Consider the following 21,647-nt stretch of genomic DNA (forward strand, 5'->3'; position numbering starts at 1 on the left):
GCTCAAAATCTAACCCTGTTCCATGTCATATGCTAGGTGTTTGCCAGAAGCCAATCCCAAATGTATCTGTTGGGTGACAGATGGGAAAGGATGTGGCTGAATGAGGGAGGCTGCACCATTTAAACAGTGAGCATGGTGTCTTCATTAGAGTACTGAATTATTAATTATGGTAAACAACCTAGGGATTGTTATACGCAGATGAGTTTTTAAAAAAATTGAATATCCTATATTTCCAATTGTCTTCCTGTAATTGACAGCAAATATTGTCTCACAGTGGTTGCTTCGGGAGATTGGGACCAAGCCAAAGAACTGATTATGGACTGTGAAATTCATGAGCACCCATCATATGACTGGTTTCAATTAATTTCTGCTTGTAAATTATGTTTTGAGGACCATCTGGATTTTAAATACTCTTAAGCATACATTCTACACAATTTTATTTCATTTTAAGCACTTAAAAATTTGTGCCAGTTGTTCATCCTTTTAATAAGGCATAGGGACCCTTTTTTTTATCTTTTACTTTACTTTTTAAGGTACTTCAGTGAAGTTTCCTTGTGACACAAAATGCAAGCCTTTGAGAAACAAAAAAGAAAAAAAGAAATGCAGAGGTATTATTGACAGTCTCACCCGTGTTCAGTGGCACACAGAGAGCGCAGACTGAGGTACCAGGTGCCTGTTTGTGGATAGGGAATTCTCAGTTTGGTGATGTTAGCGGAGGCGTTCACGGAAAGGAAAAACCCGGCCACGGATTCTGCAACAGAAGAAAACAATGACAGAGCAGGGTTTTGTTTCTGTAATGACAGATAATACCCTGAAACAGAGTTGGAAAATGAAAGAGCCTGCACTCCTACAGAAAAAGAACTAAAAACACTAGAAAAAGCAAGATTTTCTAAAGACTTTTCAGGTATGTTTGCTGCTGAAATTTAGCAGTTTGATTTGATATATAAATACAGATAGAAGGTGAAACAGCAGTCAAAATGGAAGTGCCAAAAGAAGTTGAAGTTTGAACTTTATTGTAAGCTCTGAGTAAAGTTAAAGCACTGAAAGGAGAAAAGAGTTGAAATGTCTGTAGTGTGCGAGCAATAAATTGAGCTTGAAGTGTCAGCTGACGTGGAAGTTGTACCAGTTCAAGTGAATAAACTCAGATATAATGTTAGGTAAATGTAAATGTAAGCCCTGTGTATGAATAGTGGAAATTGTAAAACTTGAAAGAGCTGAAGAAGTTTTTACTGTTGTCCAAATGTGAAGACCTGAAGTAGCCTTACACCCATAAAGAAAAAGTGTTAATTTGAATAATTATAAGAAACAATACACATTATATTAATTTGGGGGTTATAAAAGTATGGCCATCTTGTTAAATGTGTTATTTCATTAAACGTGACATACCTGATTCACATTTCAGTGATGAGTTTTCCTGCAGGAAGAGAGGCATCCCGTGGTTCAGGCAACCAAACACTGTGACATTAGCGCCTTTCAGCGTAGACTGCAAAAGGAAAACACAAGCAAACGTCACTCATCCATCCAACCATCAACCATCTGCTGCCATCATGCCGGTGAGCTCACACTGTTCATGATTACCTCAAGTCTCATTTCCTCTCAGCCATCACACTGTAAAATTTAAAACTAACAAATCAAGTGAAACTGCGTTCCCTCCGACTGCCCGAGGCACCTAGATGAAGATGTTGGCAGTTTATCTCCTTAAAGCATCAATGCTTATGCATTAAAAAAAAAAAATCCTGAAGAATTATTCAAGCGTTGGGAACTGCATATGCTTATACAAATTGTCTCATTCTGCTAAGAGATGAAAGGAGACCAGTATAGTCCAATTTGTTGTATCAGTGAAAGAACAACAGGAGTAGAGATAGAAGCAAGAAATACTGCATGTGTTCATAAGGCATGAATGTGCACTATAGCACCAAATTTAACACTTCATAAGTTTCAAAATTCCTCCTGATTTATTCACAGTGTCCCTAAACCTGAAACTGTCTTACACATTACATGCGTTTGCGTTGTGTTCATAGGGAAATACTCTCATGGTAGGGGTAACTCTGGGCAATTAGTTCTTGAATAAATAAGATTTCTATCTCCCCCCCTAGCACAAAATGAGCATAATGTATATGCAGGGAGTTGGCAAAGTTGTTGATTAATGCAATGACTCAACAAACACTTTGCCAGGTGCTGAGATTTCAGGCCTCCTAAACTCACCATCTGGCCTGCACTCTCTTGGTAGTAAGACTCAATCACGCCCACTGGCACTTCAAGATAGTCCGCCCCTCCTCCCCCCTTTCGTCCCGACTTTCCTCCACCGTATGAAGATGAAGGATTGAGTGAGAAACACTCATGGATAGATTACCGAACCAAAGGTCCAGGGGGAGTCCCCAAGCCAGACTCTCTTTATGAAGTGACTGTTATCAACATTTCTGGCTGGAAAGAAAGAAAGGATGAAAGAAAGGATGTTTTTTTCTTCTCCCTTAATATATATCGGCCCATAATGAGTCCAATACTATTTTTTATTACAGTTTTGTGTGTTTTTCTACACGATATAGCTTCACAACGTACACCCTGCACAATAAGCTGAAGTTAAGGTGCAGTTTTCAACCGATAGCAGCAGTAAATTACAGTGGAGTTATGGTTTACCTGCAAAATGTTGCTCAAGAGACTACAGCTTCAACTATTAATCAATTAATTGATCGACAAAACTATCAGCAAATATTTTGATAATCGAATAATAGTTTCAGTCATTTTTTCCAAAAAAACATTGTAAGTGATGGGGGACAACATCCACAGTCCTCGTTCTGTGCAAAAATGTATTCATAAGTTTATCTGAAGCAAATATAGGACTTCGGTCATCCAAGTTAATCAAATCAACTGGATATCTTCCAAAGTTAGTCTTTTTACTACAGCTCGGCAAGGAAACATTGTCCAGAGAAGCATAAATAGGGAATTTATACTAAAAAGATTATAATTTTGGAAGATATTCTCTTGGTTTGACTAACTCAGACTGCTAAAGAAAAATTGCTGAAAAATTGTGAACCTATCCTGTAATCCACAAAAATAATCAGCAAATTAATCGCTAATGAAATTAATCATTAGTTGCAGCCCTTCAAGAGACACAAAACACTGCTGCTCTGTCCGAGGAGGGGCCTTTGTCATGTAATGTGTCCACGCAAACAATCAAACCAAGAAAGTTACACCATCAGTATTGTCATTTTTAGACTGTCTTATTAAGCCTGTATGACTGAGAAGACACAGTATACGATGGTACTGCTGAGACAAAGTTGTTTAAGTATGTTGCTCCTCTTCCTGGCCCACATTGAGCTCCACAGAGGTTTTATATGACCCTTTTGGGACCGTTTTCTGAACAGTGTAATTGGCATACCCCGAATCAAAAGAAGAACAAAAGAAAAAGTTGTGTTGTGGTTCAAAATCCCCTTTACTTGTTCTTCCTGGCAAATAAATATCTTTAGTAATGGTGTCTCTGTGTACCAGGAGGCACTCAAGTAAATTCCAGCCATAAATATAATTACAATGTTTGGACAACCCTGCTTTCTTTGAGACTCCTGGCAATTAAAATGAAAAAAAGAAAACTGCCTTAAGTCACTATTTTGAATATCACTACAATATGATGTGGTATGATTACTCTAAATCAACATGATCAGAAAATAAATATTACATTTCTATTTCAAATCTCCCCTAAAATGAGATTAAACTCTTTAACAGGCAACCATTTTTCATGCAAAAGCATGAAAAATACATATTAAAATATAATAGCCATGGTTCTTAAACCACTTTTATTATAGTTAATGATCTTGGTCTCTTTGAAAATTAAAGAATAGGTTCACAAATTTTCAAGTCTTTCCCAAAACAGCAGTCAGGTCAGTGGCCATTAAGAGACCCATTCATAATGCACTTTAAATGTATGTGTGTTAGGGGACAAAATCCACAATCTTCCTTCTGTGCAAAAACATATTTAAAAGTTAATTTGAAGCTAGTATGAGGCTTTAGCTGCCCAAATGAGTCAAATCAAGTCAATATTTTTCAAGGTTACAGTCTTTTTAATGCCAAATTTCCAATTAAGTTTACAATCCTCCCACTGCAGCTGAACAGAAAAACACAGTCAAGACACATTTTTTTTCTTTCAGGGAAATTTTTATTAAAAAGACTGTAACTTTGGAAGATATCCAATTAACTCAGATGACTGAATATTATCTCCAGATAAACTTTTAAATACAATTTTGCTAAAACAAGAACTGTGGATTTTGTCTCCATCACTTACATTATAAGCACATTTTAGGTGGGAATATTCTAATAGCCCGTATGAACAGGAGGAATGATTACAGCGAGCAAAACATGTTTCAGTCTTCATAAGGATACCTGATTACTGTTTTAAGACAGACTTGAAAAATAGTGAACCTATCCTTTAACTCTTTGGAATTTATTATCCAAAACTCAGAATAAGTCAAAGTAATACTGAAACAAATTCAAAGACACACAAAGATGGTAAATTTTTTTTCCTAAACTATAAGCTACGTACCCTATTTTTTTTCTTTTTCTTTTCATTTATTTTTGAGCTCTTCTGTATTGAATGCAGTCCTGTTGTTGGAGTGAAGTGGAATCTTCAAATGTTTTACACAGATAAAATCATGAGGCTTTGTGCCTTCAAATTAGAGTTTTTCTTTGGTGAGAACAGAATAGCATCCCAAATAAAGTGAGGAAAAAACTCCCACATCTGCCTTTATTCAGGCCACTACTTGTTAAGAGGTAAACATTTATCAGGTGACTTAGATATAGCCATGCCAGTGTACCTCCATGTTTGGTTTTACCTCCTTATGTCTTACTGAATAAATCAGCAAAGGCAAACTTTGTACCTGGTAAAATGTTAAAAAATTAATTTCCCTCACTCCAACTACATTTAATGATATAGTTCATGTAATTTATATTGTATTGACACAAATCCTTTAGAGTCAGCCTTCAGAATCAGAGTCCATGTACTGCTACACCTCTAACATCCTATTGGTATCATATAATCTGAAAAAAACACGTTATGTTCCCACCAGGAAACACATCAAATTAAGGAAGCTAGAGTCTTTTGTGATATGTTTTATCCCTGTTAGATCTATCATCCGAACCAGGAAACTCCTTGTTTGATACACCACGCCTGTGTAGAACTGAAATCAAGATGGCACCGATAACTTTTGCGGCTCTGTCGGCTTTATCTTCCAGTTCCATCTCATCTCATTTCCCTTCATGCAGGCTGCTGACCGTTCCTGAACAACATGTGTCTTTGCTGTCCAGAGCCCCAGGTTTCAGAGAGGGCTTCAGTCATTTCTTTGTTGTCAGGACATGCTATGATCTCTTGTTAATTTATGTTCAATTCTTGTTATTGTTATTGTTTTTATTTTGTGCTCCATTATAAATCCATGCCTGGAATTTTTAATGATAATTTTGTTTGGGTTTTATTCATTGCTGCCACTTGTAAAGCACTTTGTCACACTGTCAGGAACATACCTACATTAATCACATTTAATATTGTGATTTACATGCCTGATCCATTATGCAGTTATGATTGTGAAATGTGAGTGGCAGAGGCACAATTCAATCAGGAGCACTATCTTCTGACAATGCAACGCTCAAGGTTACCGACTGAAAGCAAAATACTACAGAACAACTTCTGAGTTCAGATCTCTTCAAAAGCACTCCTACAACAGAGCAGATGCTTCAACTCTGATCACAAAAACGCTACAGATAGGGAAAAAAAAACCCAACATTTTATCTCTGTTCAGTACTCGCGTGGCTTTTGCTTTGCTGAATTTTTCCAAGTGTTTTGCTGGTAACATGTGCCAAGCAGGACACAATGCCAACTGATACAAGAACGTGGATGAAGTTGGCTTGTGTATGCATAGCACCATACTGCACATCCCAGTACCCAAACTAATTAAAATCAACTCTATGATGAGTTTTGGTTTGGCTCAAAAATGTATAAACTTTCCTGTATTTTTTATTCAAATTTGACAGTATGATTTAAATAAACTGGTTTTGCAAGAGTGCTGTTTAGCAACACCAAACATTTTTCATTTGAGTTGCTTCAGTTCAACATTTTCTGCTCAAACGAAACACCCCTTTTCAAACAAGTATTACTGTGATAAAACAATTGTAACATATAAAAGCTAACAAGGAATAACAATACTCATTACGGAGCTTACGATTTCTCTCTCTGCGTAAGCCCTACCTAAAGAAAACTTTTAAAAATGGATCTAAAGCGAAACTGATCCAGTGCCAGTTGAGGTATCACTGGAAATGAAAGCCATATGCATTCCTTTCACATTCTTTCACAGGGACTGATGCAAGGCAGACAAGCAGTTCCAGCTATTGTCTCCTAAAGCCCTGCAAATCTGCCAGAGTCCCCCACTGGCAGCGGCTGACTGGATTCTGCGCCTGTGACAAGCAAGTGACAGATCATCGCTGAGGGGGGAGAAATCTGTCCATAGAATAATATAGCATGACAGGCTCTCTGAAGAATACATCTCACGGCTCATACAACAATCACAGCATACTCTCTCTGTGACATCCACAGACTCTAACCAACTATACCCACTTATGACTATACTGGGGCATAGGGTTGTGGGTTGTTGTGATCAGGATCTATCCCAGCATGCATGCGACAGAAAAACACCCCGATCAGGTTGCTATTGTTAAGGTAACACACAGGTGTCCTGAGTTCCTCCAGACTGGACCACACATACAGAAAACACGAGGACAACAAGAAAACTCCACAAAGAAAAGGACCAGTGTGACCATTTATGTTTAATCCCATCTCTCTGCGAGGTGACGGTAATTATTTACCCACTGTGTCACAACAAGTACTCAATCAATAAACCATCCAATTAATTATTCAGTCAATTAATGTCATTTCCTGAAAAACGAACAATTTGTATTTTTCTATGACATTTGGGGAAATACGCCTGTTTACTTTCTTGCAGAAGGTTAGATGAGAAGATCGATTATCAATTTCATCTCTGCGTGCTCGGTAGAAATGAAAGATGTGTTTGGCCTAGCGTATCATAAAATCTGGAGGCAGCATACAGGCTGCATTTCAGCAGCTCAGAACCTGTCATACATTACACGGTGTACTGTATTTTAGCATGTGTTTGGTTGGTTAAATGAGCAATTGCATTGAAGCTTTTTTAGTGACTAACAGCTGCAACTCTGGGCTCACAGCAATTTACACTGCAAGTGCTGCATGCAGCCTGAACTTACTGTGTGACACCTGCTTTCCACACTTCCCTTACTCTGAACAACACCCAGGTGATTCATGGTGGCCAGCTTGCTGGCTTGCTTGCTAGTTGAGGAACAGTATTTGACAATATCATCACATGGTCCATTTAGTAGCTGTTCTGGAGCTTTTGATCCTATCAGAGCAAGTTCAAGAACTTTCAGTCTAGACTTTTAAGCAAACGTAGATGAGAAGTTCTTATAGTGCTCAGAAAGATGGAAATTTTTACATCTGATGAAGGACACATTTTTCCTTTTGGCTGTATCCTCCTGCTTCTGTCTTTGTGCTAAGATACAGGTACTGTAACCTAAAAATGTTGTGGACCAATGACTCTATTGAATGCAAAGAGATGAAAATTAATCTAACTACCAGGAAGACAGCAAAGAAAAACATATTAACCAAAATGTCAGGGTATGCCTTTGAACTGAATAATCAAAGATTTCTTTTTCTGTTTTATGCTTCATCCTCTAGTTATTTCAAGATCATCTGGCTGCTTTTTATTAGGAGTAAAATGTTTAAAAGTCCATCTGCCAGCCTGTAGCTCTCCAGTTTCTGACTCCCTGTAGACGTCCAGAGCCACTGCAGGTGCATTCTTAATGCCATTACTATCTGAAGGACAGCTTAACAAAGACACATCAAATCCTTCTTGGCTGATTTTTGCATTTTGTTTGCTCTCAATTAACAACATATGTCACAAACCACAAACACTGGCGCCTGTTTCATTGTGAACTTTTCAGCTGCCACAGCAAAGTCTGTGACCATACGAGCATCCATATTTAGCAGGCTAGCTCAGCCAGACACTTGGGGAGCCCAATTATTCACCCTTGCTTGCTGGGGAATTTCCCAGCGTTAACTGTTGCATATTTACCTTTCTGATTACAATCTGATCCATTGCAATGGTAAATCATGCAGCAGGCGAAGGTTAAGGGTAGCAACAGAGCTCTACCCAATATCTTGAAACAAAATGTCTCCTTCAAGAATCCTGTAGGTGTCTGGTGAACATTTTTAACTGATATATCCGGAGTGCAGTGGTAATACAATATACAAGCAATACCTAGATTTCTCAAACGTTGTCAAGATATCAAATAAAACTGTAATTCAATCAAAGCTTTCTTGCCCAATCCTCTTTTTTTTACATGTAACTGAAGCTCATTGAAAAAATAATCTTTTTTTCTTGTTCTGTCTACAAAAATAGACTATTAAAGGTATCAGAAAATTTTTATAACTTTGATTGAGTTTGTAGAGTTCCTATGTCAACCAATCTGAGTAATGGCACGTTTACAATTTTGCATTTTGAACTTGTGTTTACATTTGAGTAATTGATTATGCTTTTAAAACAAGCAGAAATAGTGTCATCAGAAGCACTCACCATGTTGAGCTTGAGCTCCATGTTGAGGACTCCTCCGCTGTCTAAAACTGGCATGAGGTTGATGGCGAACACGGCGGCCCTGTCCGGTGGAATCGATATATTTGGACCAAAGAAGACGTAGAAGTGCACAGAGAAGGTGTCCAACTCGTTTCGCAGAGTCGGACGGATTGGCCAGCACTTGTTAGTGTCGGCAGTTGGGGTGAGGTAAATTATGCTGTCCTCCGAGGTGTGCAGGTGACTGGCATTCTGCGAGAGGCTGGGCAGTGCCGCCATTGAGAGCGTATCAGACAAGGAAAAACCCATCGCTGTCCCGAAAGACTGTGGCATGTTCATCGAGGAACTGGGTTGTGACTGGTCCTTTGACAAATTGGACTTGGAGCAATCTAATTAGGAAAGAAAGATATGACAGATAAGACCAAGAATATGAGCTGAACATTGTCACTGGTTTGATGCAGAATGTTTTCAAAATGCACCTTGCAACATGTTGTGTAATGCAATAATCCCTATCATGAAATCAAAAAGCCAATCCCTGGCAAATCTCAAACAAACAGGCAATAACCATGTCAGTTATTTCACTTGCATTATTATGCATGCTATGCAGTCTTTTGCAAATGTTTGAAATGATCCCCTTCGGCTGGCTTCCATAATGTAAACAGCAAGGTTCAATTCTGTACACTGCTTTTTAATGAGACAAAGATTCACAGTAATTGCAAACAGTATGCTTTCACTCAACACAAAGCAACTCACTGCAAAATGGTCATTGATGGCAACTGGCAAAGTACCATCAAATACCGCCAATCCCCAAGGGGAAAGGATTTCAAAGGCTTTTCTAGCTCAGCCTCGTTTGCATAGTGTTGTCTCTGAAAGGGTTTGAAGTATTTTGATGTCCGTTCAGGCAGCTGTAGCACTCCTAAAAATACCGAGATACCAAATAGTGCAGGCTCGAGGCAAATGTAACTTTGGTAAAAACAAGAAAAATCAATGTAAAATCAGTAAAGACACAAATATATAGTACATGTTTATGTATGTATATGTGTGAGTGGGTGGGAGAGAAAGGACTGTGCAAACATACAGTTTCATAACATTCATAATACATAGAAATGGCTTCATTTTGCTCTCATATACAGCATATTCTCTGCTTTAAGTTTTGAAGCTCATATCAGCAAAGTGACCAAGACAGTGTTCTTCCACCTGAGAAAATGTTGCCAACGTAAGTCCGTTCTTCTCAAAGTAGGGTACTGAGAAATTGATCCATACTTTCATCACTAACAGGTTGGAATATTGTAATGCTCTCTTCACTGGCCTAACAAAAAAAGCTGATAGGAAAACTTCAGCTGGTTCAGAACTCTGCCGCCAGACTTTTAACAAAGACCAGGAAGAGAGAGCACATTACTCCTGTTTTAGCTGGCTCCCCTTTTCTTTTAGAATTGATTTCAAGGTCCTTTTACTCACATACAAAGTTCTTAATGATATATCACCTTCCTACATTTCAGACTTTTTAACTCCTTATCAACCAACAAGAGCTATTAGGTCCTTTGATGCTGGTCTTTGAACTGTTCATTAAAGTAGCCCACAAAACGAGTGGGGAAACTGTTTTTAGCTACTATGGTCCATGATTGTGGAGCATCCTGCCCAATTACATTAGATATGTTAATATATCTATTGACATTTTTAAAAAACAACTGAACACCTACTTATTCACGCAGGTATTTAGTTAATGTTGTACGTTTTTATCTCTTTCTAGTTCTCTGCCTTTTTATTGGATCCCTTGTTCTATTTTTATGAACTTATTTATTTTTTGTATTTATTTATTATCTATTGTACCCTGATTTTACCCATGATTACCCTGTTCTCATTGTTTTATATTGTTGTACTCGCTTACTAATGTGTTTTGTTTTTAGTGCTATACTGTGTCTATTGTGTTTCATTTTTAATGCCATACTGTAAAGCACTTTGAGCTGCATTTTATGTATGAAAGCTGCAATACAAATTCAAGTTATTATAACTATTATTATTATTATTATTACATTAAATAGTCTATCTTCAATTCCTATCATGTATTGAGGGCAAGACACCTGCAGTGAAAATACTGTATAAACAATAATAAATAATAAAGTGCAGCCTAGTTTCACCACTACCTATCTAGCCAGCGACCGCGATTCCTGTAAATTGTATTCAAGTAAGGCAAATATTTCTGAGAAAGCTTATAACAACAATAACCAATAACGGCAAGAAAGAATAAGAAGGTGAGGACTCCAGATGATCTTTTCCCTGAACCCGAGGTGTTCTTCAATTTAAATCCACAAAAGGTCAAGTAAGATCTGCCTGGCAGGCAGGGGGAAAGACAGAGTGTGAATAATTAGTGTCTGTGTTGCCATGGTGACAAAGTGCACTGTACAGTGAGGAACAGAGGGAGGGGATCGCTACATGGGAGTGGACTTCCCACAGATTTGTGAGCCATCCCTGTGGAGGGAGTATAAAGAATATCTCGGCTCTCCACAACCCAAAAACAGCATGTAGCACTTAAACGTGGTATCACTGGCCTCTTAGCAATCCCATATGAATCGCCTCAGTTTGGGCTCCACTCTTTTTCTTGAACAAGCCTCTTAATGGTCCGCCTGTGTCTGGCTCCCTTTTCCAATCAAAACATGTGTCCAAAATTCGATTTCTGCCCCACATATCTGTGAGAAGCACGAGCCTCTTGAAAACGCTTCAAAAGACATTTGGAGATTCCTGCTTTGATACGAGGACAAAATTACACCTGGGCATTTTTAAGAGCTCCTGTGCAAACTGAAGGCTACAATCCTTTATAATTTGACTTTATAATGCGGGATATTGGATATGATATGCTGCAGAGATCTACTTTGAGCTTTTGTTTGGCCTAATTTATGAGTTCTCAGGTTTATAGAAAACCACCCCAGCAACATCTTAAATTACACATCAAAAGCAGCAGGAAGGAATATAATGAAGCAGGTTGGAGGCAAACAGCTCATAGATTGTGGTGATAAACATTATCACAATTTCTTTGAAAATAATGAGAGATGGGAGAAAATTCAACACATTACCTCTAAGATTGATTAAATAATTCAGTTTAATTGGCAAAATTGGTAAAAATGCTCTAATTTACAGAACAGTCTGCACCTCACAGTATGAAAAGCCCTGATGGGACTTGAACATGAACAAAACATGTTGCAAGTTATTTTCACATTAAGACAAGAAGCAAGAACACCAAGATACTCAAATATTGTGCTTGGCTTTTAGATCAATAAAATAATCAAAACATTACAAATCTACAACCTATCCATGATTTTGTGCCACATTAGTGATTATAGCAAAAAAAAACAGAATAACCCACTATGGAAAACCAGGAATTAATTAATATTTTGAATTTTTGCGGCTTTTGATGTGATGAATCTCATGTAGCATATTATTATCAATGCAAACTACTACGTACAGATAGCTAGGGATGGGCGGATATAAGATTTTATCTTATATTGGGATAAAAATACTCAAGATAATTTAATCGTGATGAATTTCCATTATCAGGATAATCGTGAATACCCTCACACGAGTGACTTGAAAAAGCTGTCTAGCTCATGAACGTACAGTCCGATTGATTTCCTGATTTACTTTAAATTGTCATTTAACACAAGGGGAAGCCCGCATCTTTCCAGTCATTCGTCACCATGGCTGAAGGCTTGGGAATGTGAATGCTTGGATATCAGGGTGATAGGTAGATTCTTTTTATTAATGATTTTTTTTTACTCTCATTGTGATTACCTGCTGTTGGCGAGAGTCTGAATCTGTCCTTGTTAATTTTTCACTAAAAAGGATGTTCACCAAAAAAAAAGATATGACACAATAAAAATGTTTGTTTAATGTAAGTTAAAGTGATTCAAATATGTTTTAGTGTCATTTAAGCATATTATGATGATTATTAGGATAATATCGCTAATCACAGTTATTTTGGCCAGGATAATCATGACAAGAAATTTTCATCTCATCCCATGCATACAGATGGCCCTTACTGTTAGAATATTGATTGTGTAAACGGTGGGATTACATATATCACAAATAATCTGAACTGTATATTGGGGAGCCAATACTCTAGTCCAGCTAAGGTCAAGTTACTGTTGTGTGTCAGAACAATAATTCAATCTCTGATTTTTCAGACTTTATGAGGTAAAATAAACAGATCAACACTTTTTTTCTTATACTACTAAACTATTCTATTCTATACTATACTATACTATACTATACTATACTATACTATACTATTCTATTCTGTTTTATTCTATTCTATATTATACTATATTATTCTATTTTATTCTATTCTATTCTATTCTATACTATACTATACTATACTATTCTATTTTATACTACACTATACTATACTATACTATACTATACTATACTATACTATACTGTACTGTACTATTCTATTCTATTCTATACTATACTATACTATACTATACTATACTATACTATACTATACTATACTGTACTATACTACTGTACTATTCCTACATATCTTCTCTGCAAACCAAGTTCTATATCTAAAAAAAAATGTATTTGTTTTACATCTACAATACACAATTTCTTCTTTGCGTTTGTTTTTCCTGCCTTCCTCTGTTTATGTTGGACAAGAATAGAAATTGGTGATATTTATCAATTAATTTAAAACTGATATCCATGTAATGAAACAATATATGTGTGGGCTATTTTAGCTCATAATATGGTGAATAGCTTAAAAATAGTCTTTTCATGATCTTAAAGGCTACATTATAGTTAAAGCCAGATTATGCAACATTCACTGTGGTAAAAATGAAAAGTTAAACTCATAAGTATTAAAATGCACCCTTTACTGATCGATGCACTCAGTGGTTTTGCTGTCACAGCCTTACGTGGTCTGGTATGACCAGTAATGGTGGCTAATGTTAGCTAATGTTAGCAAACATTAGATAGATATTACTTTATAATTTATGACTCTGTTTTACTGTTGCTATTGTTACTCTATGTTTTAGCATTTAACATTATCTCATTAACGGCATTTGTGTTTTTACTCTGTTCAGCCAGAGTTATACAGGCTCATTTTAAATTGTTTAACTTTCAAATTTACCTGTTCAACAGGAATAATGAATGAATGCCTCTTTCCACATGGCCAGACTGATAATGCCCAATCAATACTGTTTGCTTATTGTTTTTTGTTTGATATTTCTATTGTTTGTTTTTCTAATATTTAATATGATGAAAATTGCCGATTTAATTTAGAAAGTTTACTTACCTTGCTGTCAAACATTTGATAAGTGAAAATAAATAAATTCTCAACCATCCAGAAATAATAATGAGAATAACCCAAAGACTCATCAATCACCATTTGCCTGTAAATTACACTCACCTGTCACCTGCACCCCGATGCGGAAGTAGACATCAGAGTTTCCTAGATATCTCTCCACCAGGATGTAGTACCATTGTTCCCAGGCAGGTACAAGGGTGTCTAATTCACAAGGGCTCCACTCCCTGCAGTCGAGGGCACTTGAGTTATGCACCGGCGGCGCCCGCGCTCTTATCTTCAGCACCACGGGACAACTGTCGCTACTCTTGTTCTTGGTGCTGCAGTTTACCAGCTGAACTTTCACCTTCGATATATAGTTGGGTATGAACACTCTGCACAAGCACACACACACAAACACACATGTTTCAGGTAGAAATAACACCATTGTAAGCTATACACTAGAGTATGCAGCACAATATAGAACAATACTGTATATAAAATAAACTTAATTCGATGTATGTTGACAAAAAAAATCAATCTGTTTACAAAAGGCCCCAACAATTATTCTCCAGAAGACTATGAATTATAAAAATTACCTTTATTATAGGACATGCTTTGTTGTTTTGGTTTTGTTAAGACCACACCTTTGAGGTAACTTCATAACTATTGAAAATATGAGTTCCATTTGAATGAATGGTCATAGAAATTACTTGTTCTTTAATAAAAATACTGGTACACTGCAAATACCAGTGCTTATATTCAAAGTTTATTATTTCCGTACCTCCAACAGCTTATTTAGATGCAAATACATGTGATATTTAAATATGGAAGTAACATTTTAAAATCCTCATCTCAAAACTTTTTCTGTTTTTGTAGCACTCACATAATATTGACTCTGCTGCCTTTAGGCACATCAAAAATTAACATAAACCTAGAAAAAAAGTCATATTGCTCTGCTTACAAGATTGAGGTGACTTTTAGAGAAGGGGAAGTTAATAAAGGTGCACAGACTTTTGGCACACACTTGGAAATTGCATCTTTTTCAAATGAAAATAGCAAGATAAGCTTTATAGAGAAGACTCCAGGAAAAATCATAACTCATGAGGCAGATGAGGAGGAGGAGAAGTGGGAGAGCATATTGGGCAAAAATGCTTATTTTTCTCTTAGATAGCACATGATTTGGTGAGTTATTCTAAAACCAACTCCCCCGACTTCCTGCAATTTGGCATTTTCCAGGTATGGAAGCTCTGTCAGAGGACTTACTTATAAAGTGCAGATCTGTTGTGGATGGGGATCATCTGGTCGATGAAATATCCAGGATAGAGCACTGAAATCCCAATCAGCTTCTGGACAATGAGCTGAGGTTGGAACAGATACTGGCATTCTTCAGATAGACCCTATAAAGATAACACAGCAGAGGTTTAGATGGTATTTTTGTGTTTAACACCAATATTTCTTTAAAGCTGGTAGAGAGGAGATTAGATATCATTCAGACTGGCTCAAAATTCCTAATGGACTGTGTGCATAAAGCCTGTCAGCTTCCCGGATTAATATCACTCTGTCCTCCCTGCCTGCCACACAACGAAACATGCACCCACTATTTCACGCGTGTTGTTCTGAACCATTAACGCTTGATGTGCATTACTTTGTGAGATGAGCCGAGTGGACAGCATGACTTAGAGCCGGGAGGCCGTGTGTTGTTTCTACACATGATCTGCTGTAAAATTTGTTATAAAACAGGAACAGAGCCTTTTGCACCTGATTCAAAAGGACAGGTGTGAATACCAAATGAGGTCCTTCATTCCTGTCAACTGATCACTAACCCCTCCTGCTCCAGCCACAATTACTGTGGCATGCCATTAGTCCAGGAGGTGCGGGGGTGACCCTTTGATTTATTACAGCCTGTCAAGTTGGACCTGCACATGTGTCTTGTAGAGCAGGTTGTGTTTTAATTAAGGCTCAACCAATATGGGTTTTTGAAGGCCAATGTTTTTACACTATAAGCGCAGACAGCTTTTGATGGTGTTCAACAGCTTTAAATTTAACCATTTTTTACACCAAAAAGATGTAGGAATCAATCTATTTTCCCCAGAATTTCAGTCTTGGCAGGATGTAAAAGCCTCTAAAACTCCATTTAGGCCAAAGAACAGTAAAACTCCCTTTTGAAGCCCTGACTAATTGCATTCTTTTAGCTCCTTCAGTTAGAATGACCCACTGAGATTAGGCAATTTTAGTGAAAACTCCAGGGTATACACTGAGTTGCCAGTTTATTTGATAGACCTGTACAATCTAACGCAATACACTGCAATACTGCTGCAATAAATGAAGCTAACTTGTGTTCAGCTTTTGTTTACAGTCTGTCAGTAAGGTGTTGATAGAAATCTCAGTTTTAGAGTCAGTAGTTAGTGGAAGTGTTGTATTGAATTACATTATATTGAGAGGTGTTTTGAATGATCCCGTTTCAACCTAAATGCTCACAAATCAAGGATTTATCAGAAGAATAAAACATATGAACAACTGAATTAGTAAGTAATATGTGCAAAGAAAATCAGAGTCAGTTTTTAAATATTTGTGGTCATGGATTGAGCTCCAATTTTACTGACAGTGAACAACACTGACTGGCAAATATCCAGCATTTAATAAAAGGCTAATTTATAATGGACTATATGTCAAACCCTACTTTTTATGAACATCATAAAACAGCAAAATCTTTTAAAATAATGAGTAAGTGAGAAAAGTGAATAAAATGAAGAGCAGTTCTCAATGATTAATCAAATTAGTTACCCTCTCCAGAATTATAGTAGATATTATTTTTTACATTCATTTTTATTGAATTTAATCACAACCAGTTGTTGTTATATCTATGTTACAGTACTACAGCTTAACACAGCTCAGTCTGTAAACTAGTGTCATTCATATAAGAAGGATCATTTGCCCCTCAACGTGATCAGTGAAGTCATCATTTTCCTCCTCCTGAGTTTCCTCATTTACACTTAGCTTTGTATGATGTGTAATGACTTCAAATAAGGATAAGATGCACCTAGTCGATGAGCTGATAGCAATAAGTAGAGGAAAAATGTCTGGACAGTATTCAGTGTTGGTTTTTGAGAAAATTGGTCTCTTCTTAAAGTGATTTTTAGAGAAAATTGAGTAAATTATGAAAAAACCCAAAGAGTTAACAGTAAATAATGCCTACATGAAATACAATATGCACTCACAAGTCAAGGTACATATGGAGATATCAGTGTTTGACAGTAAATGCGGTTTATCACTGCTGTTTTTGCTTGCAAAATCCTTATATACTGTGTGCTAATTTCAGTTGTTGACTGAGACTTTGAGAAATGCAGTGTGAGACTCTTCCGCTTGCATCGCTTCCATCCGTGTTTCCTTTTTGAATTGAAAATATCACATCTTGGTTGCTAGAAAATTGCTTCAGAGAGCAGAATTTGGAGAAAAAAAAAGAAGTATGTTTTCCATCTATACAGTGTGTCATTGGAGGCTGGTCACATTTTAGCCACAGTGGTTTCTATTCCCAGTGCCCCCACAGCAAACCAATTCTTTTGTACATGCAATGTTGATGGCAACTTTTGATGATATTTTTGATTGTGTATTCCAGGTGCTCTTTTGCCAGCCAGCGGAGTCCACAAAGGAAGCACTACCAGACACAATGCCAGTGACAAATAAATTGCCTGAAATGGAAATCAGCAGGTGTTTATGTGGCCAAACAGGAGAACATGATGAGATGAAGAAAAACTCTCTGACACTGCTATGCCTCTTTAGGCTCTGCAGCACACACTGGAATACTAATCCCAATGACTATTTACATCATTTTCATTTGATTTTTTTTCCTATCTACTGAACGGGAATTAAGTAACCATGAAGAAAATATCTTAGATGTAGATCTCATTAAAGTTATATTACATAACACTTTCATATAAATAAGCTTCCATCTTATCAGCTCTCCATTAGTGACTGATATATAACACAACAGTGATTTTCATCTTGTACTCTAAACAGCTGAAGCTGGATGAGATGTTTTACATTTTCAGAAATGCTAGCAGTGCGGCTTTAGGGATGGCGATGTCAGTCAGTCTGTCGGTCCACTAACTATTGGATTGATGGCCACGAAATTTTCATGGTCCCCAGAGGATGACTCCTACTGACTTTGGGGACCCCCTTACTTTTCATGTAGCGCTACCAACAGGTCAAACCTTTCATTTAGTGAAAGCTTTTCCAATAACTATTAAATGGATTGCCATGAAATTAAGTTCAGACATTCATATCCCCCTGAGGATAAATTGTAATAACTTTGCTGATCCCTTATTTTCCATGGAGTGCCATCATCAGGTCAAAATCTTAATTCAACAAATTCTTTGGTTTGTGTACCAACATAACTAATGACAATCAGCCTCAGTTGTATTTTGTATTTAATACCAATAAGCAAATGTTTGCATGCTAACCCCCAAAACTGATAAGGTAAACATTATAGCCGCTAAACATGAGCATATTAGCATACTGATGTTAGGATTTAGCTCAAAGGACCTCTGTGCTGGAGCTGCTAGCATGGCTGTAGACTCTTTGTTTTGTTAAAGGGTGAATCTTGTGGTTCACTCAAGCAGTAAGAGTGACTATGACTGAGCGTCACCTACTGAAAGATTGTTTTTACAAGTGGACCTCTGGGAAGTGCAATGTAATAACAACTCACAGATTCCAATTCTAACATAAAACTATGACGTGTATTTGAGATAAATGTTCAGACTGACCTTGACTGAAATCTTGCCTTCATCCTTGGGTAAATGTGCGGCTAGGAACCAGTCTCCAGGGAGCGGGCTGGTCACATTGAATGCTCCCGTTGTACGGTTTGGAAGAGTCCAGGTCAGAGTCACTGCAAAGGATCCTGGGACGACTGTATCCCGAGGGAAGCGTGTGTACAGGGGGTTGATTACAGGAGGAGCCCCGGACCTGAAGTACCTATAAATCACAAAGCCAAAATTCAATCCTTGTTAGGCCTAATATTTTCATAAACAACAGAGGCATCTGTCACACATAAAACCCTTCCATAGGAACAGCTGACAGATGAGCACAGATGGCATCCTCTATTTAAAATATGAAAAATGCAAATCCAAAACATTAATAATCATACCCAGGCCTTTATATATGAATGTGATAACCATGACCATGTCAATCACAACATCACAGGGACACTGAAGAATCACCTGAGACATGCGACAAGCTCTCATGACAAACACTGCTTGCCAATATGATAAATATAGACGGGCAAAATTAAAAGCTAAATACAGCTAATGCTTCCACAGGAGCTCCTCCATATGTTGAGGCTACCAGTATTATCTGACACCACTCAGGTTTAACCAGCTGCTGTAACCTTTTTTTCCCTACGGTAAAGTATATGAGTGTTTACTATTATCTATTTATACCCCACAGAGGGAGCAGACTTCAACTTCTACGTTCAAGGAAAGAAAAGTTAAACACAAGTTCCCTCATAAAACAGTCTTACACAGTCACATTGCGGTTTGGGCAGCTGTCTCCGAACGTGCCCCCTTGCTCCTTGAAGGTGATGAGGTTCCATACGGCCATCATGGTGTCGTCAGGCACATTGAAGTGGAACAGTTCCACACTGGCGAAGGAGTTGAAAGCATTCAGCTTACGAGGCGTACGGGTGAAGTATTCAGTCACAAAAAGGCAATCTGTAGGGTATAGAAACAGAGGAAAGTGTCCCTGAATATTTGTGAAGATACATGTAATGAGAGATATACACCATATAGAAGATCAGTAATATCATTCTTGCAAACAGAACAAAGGCATGAGCAGTCTCAGTGTGTTAACTCTATAATAACAAGCTTCTCCTTGAACCCGGCAAACTGCGTGGATTGAGCTAGATCATCTAAATATGTGATCACAGACTTTAATTCCCCTTTAAGCAGCTGAGGGAGATGTATACAGTATATGCAGGCTCACTCCTGCCCTGCATAATGTCAAATCCTTGGATTACATCTAGCGAACGCTCTGCATATAAAAAGCAGCAGAACAAGTGACAGGTGTAATCTGCCATATTACCTACATGAGCCGACATGGCGTCGAACACGCCCAGCGGGTGGGCAAAATCTGGGGGAAATTGTGTGTGAGTCAGTTAATTACTATACTGGCGCAGACTAGCACTGCATCTTTTAGATACGTGTTATCATAAACATGCAGATAAGACAGGAGGCCGCAGTATTTCATGGGAGCAATGTGGAAGCACCTTGATGTTTCAGCGCAGGAGAAAGCTTTCCATTTTCTAATGTAGCACAAACACTCCCTTTGTGTTCATGCATATCAACCATTTCTGCCCTCTGTGTTTGGAATACCTGTGGTGATATCTTTCTCTGTTTTCTTTCTTTTGGGGAATAATTATCTCACGTGTGCAATTTGTACAAGAATAGTAAAAAAAAACGAGAAAGCAGCACAATACTGTTTGGAGGATGCAATGAAAATCCTGCGCCTCTAAAACAGCGTGAGCCCAATTTATTTAAGAGTTGTAGCGAGACAGTAAGTGAGCTCAATGTACTGTGATTCTGTCATTTGAAGCTGAATGTTAACTGCTTATTCTGCTTTTTGCTGTGATGATGGCACATAGGAAAGAAAACCAAGTGACCCTCTACAGTGACAAGGTGCCAAGGCATGAATGCGTAAAAGAAAGGCTTTCTTGAATGTGCAGTGTGTTCTAATGTGTGTTAGTAAAAAGAGAAAATGGCTCTGCTCTGCTCCTCTCCCCCGCACTATTATCAGTCCTCAAAGCTCACACTGGCTCTCACCTATAGAAGCAACCTTGAATACTAAAGTGCAGAAACTCAGAAGAATGAAGCAATCTTGCTATCAAGAATTAAAGCCTAATCCCATACAGAACGACCAGACCTTATTTCACTGTCATGCCAGCCTTCCTCTGGTCCACTGTCTGTGTCAAATGTGAGCCTTCTTTACATCAAGGTTCCTCTTTGCCTTTTCATCACATGGATACCTGTGACTGAGGCCAAACTGGAAACACGTCACAGACTGATATGTGTATCACATTAGGTAGAATATGGCACCCACATTGCTGGAGTCTGTAGTGAGCCAACTGTATGTTCTGCTTCTTTTTCCTACAGTTCACAGCTACTATAGAAACATTAAATAAGATTACCAAAGGTTATTAACATACTGTAGCTGGATTAGGTTTTTAAACATCTGGAGGAGGTCTTTAAATTAGGATGCATGGCTCATCGCCACATTATTCAAGGCAACATGACCCCAGTTACAAGAAGGTCATCATTTTGACTTTTTATTCACTACATCAAAAGCAAGTTTCAGAGCCCCCACAAGGTGTCTCGAGATGAATCTACAGGGGTCATGAGACTCCTGGGGGCAGAAACTACAAAAATTCCTGCAACATAAAATTTTGTTGAGTAGATTTCAAACTTCAATCTTTGTTTTTTGTTTTAGTTTTACCTCCTCAGCACACAAAAATTATTCAAAACGTTTCCGTAAAGGAAAATCACTCTTCAACTGAACTGCTCACAACAAAAATACATGCACCCTGGGGGTTTGCAGGTAGATATTGCTTCATATTAAGGAGTCACAAACAAAAAAAGTTGGGAATCAATGGTGTAAATAGCTACAGTATATTTCAGTATGTAGAAACGTTTGAAGGTCAGTGTGAGCAGTAATTATCTTTGTTGTTTTTACTCATCACTTAT

General features: G+C 37.7%; 1 protein-coding gene across 3 annotated transcripts in view; it reads right to left on the bottom strand.

Moving 5' to 3' along the window:
* Positions 1 to 21,647, bottom strand: part of tmem8b (transmembrane protein 8B) — a 49,810-nt gene that overhangs the window by 25,798 nt on the left and 2,365 nt on the right. For 2 of the 3 annotated variants that reach the window (XM_042421617.1, XM_042421615.1), the window contains exons 2-8: positions 19,433 to 19,622; positions 18,681 to 18,888; positions 15,181 to 15,314; positions 14,041 to 14,309; positions 8,643 to 9,025; positions 1,387 to 1,483; positions 628 to 751 (exon numbers count right to left, since the gene is read on the bottom strand). In XM_042421617.1, the coding sequence (XP_042277551.1) occupies positions 628 to 751; positions 1,387 to 1,483; positions 8,643 to 9,025; positions 14,041 to 14,309; positions 15,181 to 15,314; positions 18,681 to 18,888; positions 19,433 to 19,622 (1,405 nt within the window). Of the gene's footprint in view, positions 1 to 627; positions 752 to 1,386; positions 1,484 to 8,642; positions 9,026 to 14,040; positions 14,310 to 15,180; positions 15,315 to 18,680; positions 18,889 to 19,432; positions 19,623 to 20,829; positions 21,037 to 21,647 lie in introns of those variants that run through there. The other variant, XM_042421616.1, reaches the window with a different exon arrangement.

Source organism: Thunnus maccoyii, chromosome 9 (genome assembly GCF_910596095.1).
Source record: "Thunnus maccoyii chromosome 9, fThuMac1.1, whole genome shotgun sequence".
Lineage (NCBI taxonomy): Eukaryota > Metazoa > Chordata > Actinopteri > Scombriformes > Scombridae > Thunnus > Thunnus maccoyii.